The sequence below is a fragment of the Xenia sp. Carnegie-2017 genome, unplaced genomic scaffold (assembly GCF_021976095.1).
Source record: "Xenia sp. Carnegie-2017 unplaced genomic scaffold, XeniaSp_v1 HiC_scaffold_24, whole genome shotgun sequence".
NCBI classification, from domain to species: domain Eukaryota; kingdom Metazoa; phylum Cnidaria; class Anthozoa; order Malacalcyonacea; family Xeniidae; genus Xenia; species Xenia sp. Carnegie-2017.
The window spans coordinates 13,010,833-13,023,248 of record NW_025813487.1 but is presented as its reverse complement, the minus strand read 5'-3'; the positions used below and the strand labels follow the sequence as shown (position 1 = coordinate 13,023,248).

Below are 12,416 nucleotides of genomic sequence, written 5' to 3'. Positions count from 1 at the left end.
TGTACTCGTATGTCACTCGTATGTACTCGTATGTCACTCGTATGTACTCGTATGTACTCGTATGTACTCGTGTGGATTTTTAGTCACGATCGTCTGCTGAGTCTTTGTTAATCGGCTTTGTCTCAAAACATGGTGACTATTGATTGTCAATTTAAAAGGTCAACTTAACGCCAACAGTGTACAAAGTTAACAAAAATGTAATGAAATATTTAAGAACTGATAATTGATACTGAAAAGGAAATCAATACCTTTTTGAGGACAAAATTTCGTCCGTAACCACAACACCATCCAAATTTTTCCAATCCGCCATATTACATGACATCAGTGAAGTCTTGAAAGTTGAAACACCGGGCACTTCCCGTCATCTGTAAACGTGACGGATTAACCGGAGATACTCGTGAGAGAGTCGGCTGTGTTTTCCGTGACTATAGCCTGATTCGCACAAGTCTTCCATACCCTCATAAAGATACCTTCATGTTTCATTGTAATTGCTCTGTATTTCTGTATTTGTAACAAATTGATATTTTCCGTAAATAAAGCACAATTCGAAAGCAAACGTAAGTTATGGCCGCGTTTAAACAGAGATCAATCTTTTGTTGGTGTTCAGGCCGGTGTAGAAAAAAGAGGAGAGGGGTTAACAACAGACTATTCATTAACGATTTGACTGTCACCAATTAACTTGAAACCACTCGGCTCCTTCCTTAGTATTCAACAAAGGATGAGTTTTGCAATCGAGCTTTCTGAAACATACATTTTTCATGTTTTTTAAAATCTCGAGTCGTTGCTTCCAACCCATTTCTTCTTCTTCGTTAATCACTAATCTACAGCCGAAGCACAACGTTCCTAGCACTCTCGCAATCAAATAATCAGGAAACTCAATTATTTCGATAATTTTAGATATTTTCTATGAATATCATCATGACGATAAGAAGAGAAAACAACAAAGGACAAGAATATCATTTGAATTACCATTTTTTAACATTGACAAAGTTGGTAACAATAACAACTCCATCCACTAAAACTTCCTGTTTCCTACGTCAGGTAAATTAATGAGATGACAGTGCGCACATATTCATACATATTCCACTAACTCCAAAATACATGAATGTATTAAAATCCCGTCCTCTCTTCATTAAAAAAAAATTACTGAACATTCTACCTCACTAATTGTTTGTAATTTAACTTTATTTCTTATTTAATGTATTTAGATAGAACGTATTACAGCCGTTATCCTATTTAAAATATTGACTACATCCTTAGTCTAAAAATTTGATGTTATGTTCCAAATTGTTTTTTAATACTGCTCAGAATCACTCAATCTCGTTCTCTTATAGTTAAAAAGGAAATAAAATTTTATGTTTAATTATATTCTTTTATAGTACGTTAAATATCAGAAAACGTCTAATAATTTCGCGAAAAAAATTCAACTTCCCCCATTTTTGAGAAATTTTAGTAGTCGTCGAATGACTACAATACGCAGTTCACTGCATGGTAGCAGAGTTTGAATTGATCCTAACAACAAAAATGACCAATATGACAAGAATAGTGAGCAAAATTGCAACTACAACTGCACCAGCAATAGCTCCAGTGTTTCTACCGTCTACAAGATAAAAATGAATGACAAATCATAACATTACCCACCAATGTTGTCTTTCAGCGATCATTTTTGTAAAGCTGAGGTGTAACCGCTCTCACACCCCATGTATTCATCCCTGTTAACTATTCATGATTTATTTATGGTATAAATTAGGTTTGGAACGCAATGAAATTAGAGAAGAGGTACACAAAATCACTAAGGCAGTTATTTGTTGCAATTAAATCGGCTGTATCATCAAACAATATCTATATTTATCGTTAAAAATTTTCAGGCATTTTACTATACTGAAATTTGCAAAGATCTTGAATCATTACACTTTAGACATCGATAAACTTCCTTATGCTATTGAAAGCAAACACAAACCTGAAGACTTGTGCTTTTGGGCAGTTGCTGCCACTGGACTCCAGTCAGTGGAATAATAATCACCCTGAAACGAAGTGAACATTTATATTTGAATAAAAATTGCAGCAATCAATGCTGATGAAAACGTAAATAAATGGTCGCACCTGATCATTTATGAAAATGCGCTGAAATATTTTGTAGTTAGTGCCAAGCTTCAGCGGACCATTATAATAATTTTCACCATTGGAACGCTGTGTTGTGTTTTCACCATCACCAAGTGTAAAATCATGCTTAAAGTCTCTGCGAGAGACTACAGCAGCAATATACGGCATTGGTTGTGTGGAAGATATGGCCTTAGAATAAGTCACTAAGTCTGTGTTTTTAAAGTTAGAAGGCAGTCGACTCTCTTCTGTGACATTTTTCATCGCGACTACATAGAAATATCTGCAAATTTAAGGCAAAACATTTTTTAAAATACATGCATAACCTCTGCTTTTGTTAATCGTTAAAATATATGTTATGCATGCATCCGCAATGCCAAAGAAAAGCGACGAGTCATCAAAGCTTTCCCCAGAGAGATATTTAGACTACCTCGATCCCACATGAAACCAACTGTCCTATACTTAGCCATGAATCCGATAAACTCAAAAAATACTTTTAAGTTCCTTTAAGTTTTTTTACAATAATTTGCTCTAGTAAAATACATAGTTACCGATATTCCAAATTTGGATTTTGCAACAAATAAGTCAACGTATTTCCAATCTGCTTGGTGGACAGTTCAGGTGCCACTAAATAAATAAACTTGAATAAATTTATCATCTTAAACAAACCTGTGCATAAACCATAGACAACTTACATCCATTTGTAAATACCCATGTAACATTGCTGTAACATCCAGATCCCACTATTGTAGAAGCTAAAACACGAACATAATATTTTGTCCCTGGTTTCACATTATTTATGTCCAAACGCTGTTCCTCGATCATATACTTCATTGAACAGGTTTCATTCTCCAAATGTGTAATACAAACAGTGTAATTGACTATCTTTCCATTTGTTTTGTTCTTGTCTGGTGGCTCCCACGTAACTGATAACGATGAACTGCTTAAGGCGACAATTTGAACATTTAAAGGTGGACCTTCGGGAACTAAACAAAAATAAAAACATTTGTTTTAAAGATTTATATAAAATATTAAATACACTTTAGAAAGAAGTCCTAACAAGTGTACACTGTCATTGTTAACTTAAATATAATACAGTATAAAAAAAACATGATTGAAATAAATATCGACCAGAAAAGATTTGAGCTTTCAAAAGTCGTCTATGGCAATAACACCATCAATGCAACAACAGCCGATATGTATACACAAAACTGATATGAACTCACCATCTTCAGCAGTTCTAAAAGTAGCTGTAGTTGATCTACCAAAGCCTTCAGAATTGCCAGCGGTTACATTAACTTTATACGTTGCGTAAGGAACAAGATTCGTAATGTTGTACGGTTTTGTCAGTTACCTCCAAAGTTTTATCAAAACAATCATAGTATCCTTCAGCAAAATCAATAGATATCTTGTAAGAGGATTCGAGATATTTGTACCAAGTTTTACACCAGTTTTTGGGATGTTTCCATGATATCTCGAGGTACGTCGATGCAGATTTGGTTGCAATGAGATCTGTTGGTTTGTCTGGGAGTAAGTCTGCACGATAAAGAAAAATCTACAAATTGAACCATGTGTAGCCCCTAAGTGAAATAAGTGTTCTGCTTTTCTCCAATAACACGTGTTAAACTTAACTGCATGTTGAAAAGGCTTGTTTCAATAAGTTTATTTCAACAGAGAAAGAAACTAACACTTCAGCCTTCATGGAAAATTGTTCTGTTTTGTCAACTAACTCATGTTTAATTAATACTCAGAGAAAAAACTTTATATATTGAAAATTAAGTGCTTACAGTGCAAAGTAAACCTGGTATATTTTTCTACCTCTTACCTCCACCACAAATTTCAATTCGTAAACACGGTGCACCAACAAATTTCAATGGAAAGATTCATAAAGCTTTGGATTTAAGGCCACCAGAAAACTTTTCTATAGCCGCATCATTGTAACCATTTTTGTTTCCTAGATAAATCTGGAATAAAACAAAAAATTGATTTTCGTGTATTTGCAGAGCAAGGTTAGAGAAAAGAAAGGTTTGTTTAACGCTGTCCAGAGGAGAGTAGTTTATGCATTGTCTATGTATCTCTTCAAATCATGCACATAGCTACAATTTAAACTTTATAATCAAATGCAAGAGTCCTTCGTAGTGCAGGAGTAACCAAGACAATCAACACAGTGACGTAGCTAGCCCACAAATTTGGTCGTGCTATATGTAAATTTCTCAGAGCTCACTAACTGTAAAACAATAGATCTCTAAAGAAATGAATAATGATAATGATCTGAAATTTACATAGAACCAGCAATTTTGCGTGCCGGCTACACCACTGAATCAACATCTGCACACAAGTTTGTATATAAATAGCAATTTAAAAGTTTACTTAGTTTATAACTTCATTCCTTTTTAAATTTCCTTTAAATTTATAATATACAAATTCGATAAGTCTACTGTTACCTTCTGGGATTTTCAGATTTCCAGTTCACACCATCAATGTTTGTCTGCAAGTGATATTTAGTTACAAAGCTTGAACTTGAACTGTCTCCAAAGATAGTGATAACGTTAACTGTATAAAGACTCGGAAAATTCAGTTGAAGGTAATGATTGCCATTAGCAGCAGGAGCACACCATGAACTACCACTGGATATTCTTGCTTTAGCAGCACTACGACTCTTTGGGAAGGCAGTAAACCAAGAATCTGGGAATTTTTCTGCGTTTTTTAATAGAGGATTATCACAAACATGACCTTAAATAGAAAAGGATTTGGTTGAAATGCATTATAACATTAGAACTGGTTTCATTTGATAGAGAGCAATGGTGCACTCTCATATTGTTCTCCATTCACGTAAAATTAGAAAAATTAAAAACTGTTTTCTTAAGAAAGAAAAAGAGCACAAGATATATTGGAGGAATACGACTTATTTTGCATGCTTTTATTAAGATTAAATTCTGTTGGAATCAAGCCAGCTATGACAAGAAACCGTAAGTATCTTGTCTAATAACAACAATACCGTAGCGATTTAAATTCCATTAAAGAGTGAACGTCAATTGTATTGCAGAGGGATGACAATTGGACATTTTTTGAAGCACGAAATGAAGTAGCAAGAGTAAAATTAATTTAATCCTCAGTATTCGCAGCAATCCTGTTTTAATTATTTATTATTTAAGAGTAGCAATCGTTTATATTTTGTGATGCTATATTTCTTTTGTTATGTAAAAGAATTGTGAAATTCTCCAAGTCAGCGTAAAATACAGTGACACTACGATGTCAGATGTAAGTCTTGATGATAGAAGTAAGTCATGATGCTTAACAATAGACTGATGTAAGTTGAGAACAAAAGTAACACATTCATTCCTTAAATTCTTCGCTATAAATCTTTTTCTAACGTCATACAACTGTGTCCTGCAATACGTTGATACATTCAAAAAATTGAATGAGAATGCTTACATGTAACGTACGAGTATTGAGAGCAATCATTATTTTGAGTGATAGCACATTGAGATAAATCGTTCACTCGAGCATCACATTTGACATTTCCAGGTATAAACGATTGATGCATGAAAGATGATAGTGACATTGAGCCTTCCACAGATGCTGCGGTAGGATAACCAAGTTGTTTACAGATAATCGTCTTTATTTTGTGAAAAAGACCTTTGTTGCAAATGGTGAAGTTTCTAAACTTGGTAATAACATTCACGACACCTTCGTTCGGAAGATTTGACTTAGACAGGCGTACATCCATAACTACAAAAATCAAAATTATTTTTCCCTATAATTGTGATTATGGCGCATATTTCAAAGTGAAATCTGTAATTTTAGAAGTAGTTTTATGAACATAAATATGACAAATCTCGTCCATGAATAAAATATATACACGGAGTTTGAATATCAGAAGAACACAGAAGGTGACATTAACTTAAAAAAAATTTTAGTTTGAACTGAGAACTTTTCTCTTGTGTTGTAAACACGAATCACAACAAAATGTGTCTAAGTGATTATGTGAATCATTAATGAAACCAGAACAAATACCGTTTGTTATAGGTGAGCGCTGCGTTTAGCTTCCCAATTCATAGGAATTGTAATGAATCTATCTTTGTATATATATACAGTATATGTAAAAATTCTGTAGTGTGAAGTCATGAAAATATGAATACAAATGCAATTGTAAATGTCACTTTGGCATACATAGAATGGCCAAAAGATTTTAAAAAAGAAAAAGATTTGATAAATCAAATTGACTGGAAGAAGATATGTTTCCATGAACAAAGTTTGCATTAACAAACTAAAAACACAAAATTCACCAAACCATTAAACCTATGAAAAATATTTAGGACACAAGTTTAAATGTCACATTATAAAAAGACACTAAATTATACAATACGAGATAAAACTGCATAAACAAACCACGCCTGGTGAAGACACCCGACGAAAATTCAAATTTGTGTCAACTTTTCTAAATTGATAACGTACATAGTATAAAAATGAGCACCATACCATTGCGCATTAAGGTCAAAATTTGTCCCGAAGCTCTTTAATAATAAGCAAAATATAATCTGCCCATATAATACTTACGATTGCAAATTTTTCTGTATGGCATACTTGTGTAGTTACATTGATATTCAAAGTAAAGATATTTCTCCAAACCAGGACAATTATTTGAAGGGAAATGATTATCATCAACAGTTACATTACATTCCCTTTCACCATCACAGTAATTTTTAAGTTCACATGTTACATCGACACTACAATTGTAATTAAATTTCCAGCCACAAATGTTTCCGTTTCTCAATCCACGATATTCTGCAACTTTTATCACCATATATTGATTATTAGAACAACTAACGTCCGATATATTTTTTCCCGCACATGTCACTGAGCCTATAGAAGACACACAAAAAATAAGTAAATTCATATCTATACAAGCTTATTTGTGAATTCCTGTAAAATAAAAGTTGATTAGTTAAAAATAAAGTGTGTGATGGCAGTGACTTCACTGGCGCCATTCCTATATCTGTGGCCTTGCAGTGGCTTTTAATTAGAGTTTGAGTATATATACGCTAACTGGATGAATATTCTCACTTGCCGAAATTGAATCGCTGATTTTCTTCATTTTTACAATTGGCCAGTATCATGTCGGAATAACTTCCTTTATCTACTATGCATTTGTTATAGCGTGAAAAGAATAGACCACCCCAATTTGTTTGGGTTATGGCATTGATGGCTCCGCATTTTCCATTAAAATTTCCATCAGATAACTCCACATAAATTCCGTATCTTTCTCTAAAAAGACACCTTGTTGTATTCGACCTACTGATGGAGCCAGATTGTAAAAATTTAAAATAAGCTGACTCCTCAAAACAATTCATTGTATACAGCCTGGGAGAGAATAAACTATCCCAAACACACTTTCCTGACTGAACTTGTTTGATGAAAAATCCATTCGTATCTGAAAAAAGACAATGATACATGATAAAATTGATTGAAAATACCACACTCTACAAAATATATATATAAAAATAATATGACTCTATGAAAAATAATTTAGCATACTGAATTCTATCAATATAGGAAAAAAAACCCCTAAAAAAAAAGTCATCTTGAAATTCAACGTTTCTAAAGAATTAAATAAACCACTTGCTGTTGAGGGTCATTTAAAAATAATGGCATATGCAAGATTTTAAGGCATCCAGCATGGAGCATTGAGCTGAAATACATGGAACGCCATCTGCAATACAAAACCCTAATAATTTTTTAAAGCCGTCATTTTACCCCAGACACGAGTGTGTAGTCAATCAATTTTTACTCCGCGAGAGGAACTCGAAACACTAAACGCGCGTGTCTTGGGTAAAATCTCGCGTGTGTAGCGTAAAATATGGTTCAATTATATGCTTGATGCAGCGTTCCATGTATTTTAGTTCAATGGCATGGAGACTGAAAAATTTTACAAACAAGTTGAAAAGTGTAAAAAATCAATTAATAAAAATTTCAAGGCGCACGGTCTGTTAAGATGGAAAAGGGAGAGTTATGGTTTGTTTACGCAATTGAAATATTTGAAATATTTTAAGATTGTTTGCTAAACCTGATTTTTCATCTGTATAAACTCCCATGACTTTCGTTTTTCATGAAAAGGAAGTTTATCTAAGCACTTATACAAATTTTTGCCCAGAAAAAGTTGATGACTTAGGTTAGTATTATTCAAACTTGAAGACAAGGAATATATAATTCAATGTAAAACTGAATTGTGAACTCTGTAAGCTGTACACTCTTTTTGGTGGAGTTCATTTAAGTTGTGCTGTGAAATAGTGCTCTTGATAATAAGAATACCAGAGTTGCACAATTTAAAATTCCAAACAATTTAAATAAATATCATGCCAGGGCTTATACAAAATCGTGAGGCTTTTTTACGGGTTTATAAAGGTTTATACATGCAGAGGAGAGATGCATACAAATATGTACAGGGATATTATACAGAGGGTTAATATACAACGAAATTTATTTCTACTGAAGTGATATAAGAACATTCTCCCGTTAAAATATTTAACAATTTTGGATTAAGTTGAGCATGATATAAAAGAATATTCAGACCGAGGTCAATTGGATATCTACCGAAGCAAATCTGAGGGGATAGCGCTGACTGCAGTCTGATTGAAAATTTTGCGGTTCGCTTTCGTCTATTTCCTGTAAATACGCGATGAAAACTCTCTGGACAAACAGTTTAACACTTTCGGTGTTTTTCGTCTATATTCCCGATAATTTGAGCAGAGTAAAACACTTGAAAGTCTCGATGAAGATTCTACCAAAATATTTCTTGTATATACAGTTGTCTCATAAAGAAAATTCGTCACCTACAGGTAATTTTCAATGTTTTTCTAGGTGATAGTGTATTGACAATTATTTGAAGGCTTTTAGACAATCACAATCGAGATTGCATCACCGTTGTATTATAATAATAAAGCTTAACTAGCACAGATCAATATATGAACATCTTAACCCTAACCCTCACACCCATTAACAAACAACCAAAATCTTCCAACGTGATCGTTAATGAATAAAATCAATAAACCCGAAAATAACCAAGACACGCTCTTGAATTGAGCTTTTACTCTTTTACAGGTTTACATTATAATATATGTATGACGAATTAAACATGTTTGGCTGTTCCGGGGTGTATTCTATTAGCTTTGCAACTGCAAAGAAATTGACTTAAGAGTATACGTACATGATGAATTAAATATAGGTCAAAGTGTCGTATGGATTTGAGCAAAGTTGAATATGAAGCACTATAATCACAATGGTGCACTATAAATTAAACTGACACAGGAGAAACTAAAATGAACTACCCTTGCACGTACCTTTTTTGTTCACGTTGAGTACAATAAAACAAGTGTGACTTTTTCCACCGTATAAAACATACTTGTTGTTAGGGATTTTGTGTTGTCCGACTCCAAAGTTAAGAACAGGTGAAAGATATGACTTTTCTATTCTTTCATTTATGTACTTATGTAAACACGTGAAGTTTTCTGGTTCTTTCCCTTTTTCGTATAATGCTATTTGTAAATAAGGATTTGAACCATAATAGACGTGTGACAAAACAGTAAAGTTTAAAATAATCTGGCTGCATCCACATGTCCCTAAAAAAAAATTAAGTTATCTTTAACTGGTTGTCCAGAGAAAAAGAACAAGTAGAAAGTGACACTCATTTGGCCACAAAATGTTACATACTCTTCACATTGAATCGAAAGTCCTCCTTAAACCCAAATATACAATAACTATACAGACTTTATCATATAGCAGCATATATCACTATTTTTGACTCTACTGTCATATTACTTTGCTTTTGTATTTAGACAGAGGAACAATGAACTGGAGATTATGCTGCGTCAATGCTGTGAAGCTAGTGTATCCAAATCAGCTGAGTACTTCAACATGTACCTTATGGGTTCAAACCATTTACTTTAGGTACCTTACTTTATTGCACTTTCTAAGAACACGGTTTCAATTACATATTTAAATTAAACAGTACCTCAGTAATATAAGTGTTGTGATTGTTTGCCAAGTACATGGCCAGTTGATGTCCTGTACTTACTGTAAACTGAACTGTTGTTTACTTTACCTTCGAGTGGACATATTTCACTAAACATTTTAAATCGCTCCAAAAGATATTTTTTCTTCTCAACACAACAGCGTGTACGAGTATTGTTGCATTTCGAATCAATTTTAATTTTGTCCGCCACAAATTTCTTCCATTTTTCCTCACAAAACTCAAGTTCTTCATTCCAACCCATTTTCATTGTGAATCCTTGACCAAATAACAGCCACAATAACCACCATATCATTAAACTCATCATTGCATAGATCCAAGGATATACAGTAAAGCTCTAAATTATAATTGATTGTTGGATGTATGTACGTTATCACAGAAGACTTTAAAATTATATTTAGATCGACAATAACTACGTCACAATTACATCTGTGATGCAAGCAGATCACGATCAAAACGTATTTTTGAGCAATATATGAGCATTATCTAGAAAAGTCATTTCAGCAAAATTGTGTGGCGAGAAAAACTGTTCAGAAATACATCGAGTTAGTTTCATATGGCTGCATGATGGCTCTCTTATTGGTAGCCACTGTAGCTATTATATAGGTACGTGGTTATAATTTTCTTAAAATAATGAAACTTGGTTAACTTTAAATTTATGCTTTATTCTTCTTACTCGGTTCGGTCTAAATTTCAACTTCTTGTGTTTCAAGAGATTTATTGAACGATGGAAAAATGCTTTTTAGAGGATAGCGCTAAGGAAGTGAAGAAAGCGAGATCAAATTAAAATCAAAGCAAATCATTTATTTTAGATACAATAGATTAAAAACCCAAGACGATGTTAAAATTCTTTCTCTGAATATGAAAATAACAATTGTGCATGCAGAGCTTCCCATTAGCTATTTCATTGCAATTTCCTGTTATGTCATGATACATGTAAAAAACCTATGAAATCATAGAGTTTTTTCTATTGGGAGGAAGAGCTTACGAAATAAACCAACGTCGATATTAAGGGCAGCTAAGTAGTTTTGGGTTTCAGCGTTATCTTGAGATTGCTCAAATTCTTTTATAAAATTTACAGAAATATCACAGAAAATCTTAAAATGGTTTGCAGCTTTTACATTTTCCAAGCTTTTCGTTACTCCTTTGTTTGCAGTTATTTGTGGAGTACTAACTGCCAATGAATACTCCATAAGAATTGAAAATGTCAAGCGGATTTTTTTAATTTTTCGCAGGTTCCGCTGAAGAACGAATATATTTACAGAACAGTGGAATAGGGTTTGTTTTCGATGTTTTATGAAAGATTTGAGCAAAAAATATGATAATACATAAATATACGAATCAAAATATTAATGTGAAACCTGTCCCCATTTTGGTAAATGAAAAAATCTCTCCATTTACTATAAGAATCAAATCATTTGGGCGGAAGTTGTGTGGTGTTTGTATTAACACTTATTTGCCAAACTAAGTCAAAGAAAAATTTTGCAGTATTAAATGTTAATAAAGCATCGAAGATAAAGAAACTTCCGTTTTACTATCAACTACATCACATCTTACCTTTGTTTTTATTAATTGAAAACGGACACAATAAGGCGACTGCAGAATACACCTTAAACAAACAGAGAAAAATTAAGATACATACAAGTCAGACGAACAACAGAGTTGTGGCTTTCGCAACGTTTTACTTGCAACTGCTGGCCAAGGCTGTTTCCTCAAATGTACAGTGCCATATTGAGTATATACAAACACTCATGCCATCTGCCCCAGTTATTCAACATTTTATAGAATTTGTTTTGCGTCAAATCCTATCCTTTACGAATCAACAATAATACTTTAAATGTTTGGAAATTTGGATGCTGTGGTTGGTTGACAAAGCAATGTTATAGAAGATAAAGTTTTGATATTTTAGAGAATTACCTCTGTTTATAGCTACGAAGCAACGAAGCACAAATAATGCATCTAATGTGGGCAAACACGGCAAAGCAGGTTAATGACTTCAAGTGCTCAATGACGAAAAATTATATTGTTACAATATAAAACGTATTTTAAGTTTTGACTATCAACTTTACCAACAGTAAATTCAATTTTGCTGACAGTCATTAGCAAAATTTTAGGCCCTAAATACAACAAATTGTGTCGGACCGAACTATACAGTAAAATTTACATCGTAATACCTGCTGTAACTTTATTGCCTACAGGTGTTTGTTTAAACAATAGACACAATACGACAGCAGCGAAAATACAGTGAGAAATGACAAGAAAAACATCGCTTCAAGAATAATGACGT

At 33.2% G+C, this 12,416-nt stretch overlaps 3 protein-coding genes across 3 annotated transcripts; all 3 read right to left on the bottom strand.

Moving 5' to 3' along the window:
- Positions 1-1,326: 1,326 nt before the first annotated feature.
- LOC124451790 lies at positions 1,327-3,463 on the bottom strand. Its single transcript, XM_047002404.1, has 5 exons — positions 3,327-3,463; positions 2,796-3,086; positions 2,652-2,727; positions 1,961-2,024; positions 1,327-1,600 (listed from the first exon to the last, which is right to left on the bottom strand). Exons 2-5 carry the CDS (start codon positions 2,932-2,934, stop codon positions 1,562-1,564), a joined length of 318 nt encoding a protein of 105 aa, XP_046858360.1. The 5' UTR covers positions 2,935-3,086; positions 3,327-3,463; the 3' UTR covers positions 1,327-1,561.
- A 1,077-nt stretch (positions 3,464-4,540) lies between these two features.
- LOC124452175 lies at positions 4,541-7,355 on the bottom strand. Its single transcript, XM_047002760.1, has 4 exons — positions 7,168-7,355; positions 6,661-6,966; positions 5,536-5,832; positions 4,541-4,833 (listed from the first exon to the last, which is right to left on the bottom strand). The coding sequence occupies exons 1-4, from the start codon at positions 7,196-7,198 to the stop codon at positions 4,541-4,543; spliced, it is 927 nt and encodes a 308-aa protein (XP_046858716.1). The 5' UTR covers positions 7,199-7,355.
- LOC124452174 lies at positions 7,295-11,824 on the bottom strand. The gene is made up of 5 exons (XM_047002759.1): positions 11,772-11,824; positions 10,202-10,466; positions 9,441-9,719; positions 7,481-7,534; positions 7,295-7,395 (listed from the first exon to the last, which is right to left on the bottom strand). The coding sequence occupies exons 2-5, from the start codon at positions 10,434-10,436 to the stop codon at positions 7,295-7,297; spliced, it is 669 nt and encodes a 222-aa protein (XP_046858715.1). The 5' UTR covers positions 10,437-10,466; positions 11,772-11,824.
- Between the last annotated feature and the right edge of the window lie 592 nt (positions 11,825-12,416).

Excerpts from the sequence above, each read along its gene's own strand:
- LOC124451790 (XM_047002404.1), bottom strand. The coding sequence starts at position 2,934 with ATGAAGTATATGATCGAGGAACAGCGTTTGGACATAAATAATGTGAAA. Across the intron at positions 2,728-2,795 it reads ATGGGTATTTACAAATGGAT|TGGCACCTGAACTGTCCACC; the intron begins GTAAGTTGTCTA and ends TTATTTATTTAG. Across the intron at positions 1,601-1,960 it reads CCAAAAGCACAAGTCTTCAG|ACGGTAGAAACACTGGAGCT; the intron begins GTTTGTGTTTGC and ends TTTATCTTGTAG.
- LOC124452174 (XM_047002759.1), bottom strand. The coding sequence starts at position 10,436 with ATGATGAGTTTAATGATATGGTGGTTATTGTGGCTGTTATTTGGTCAA. Across the intron at positions 7,535-9,440 it reads ACTCAACGTGAACAAAAAAG|ATACGAATGGATTTTTCATC; the intron begins GTACGTGCAAGG and ends GTCTTTTTTCAG. Across the intron at positions 7,396-7,480 it reads AGGAAAGTGTGTTTGGGATA|GTCGAATACAACAAGGTGTC; the intron begins GTTTATTCTCTC and ends CTCCATCAGTAG.
- LOC124452175 (XM_047002760.1), bottom strand. The coding sequence starts at position 7,198 with ATGAAGAAAATCAGCGATTCAATTTCGGCAA. Across the intron at positions 6,967-7,167 it reads CAGCGATTCAATTTCGGCAA|GCTCAGTGACATGTGCGGGA; the intron begins GTGAGAATATTC and ends TGTCTTCTATAG. Across the intron at positions 4,834-5,535 it reads TCAATACTCGTACGTTACAT|GTCATGTTTGTGATAATCCT; the intron begins GTAAGCATTCTC and ends TTTCTATTTAAG.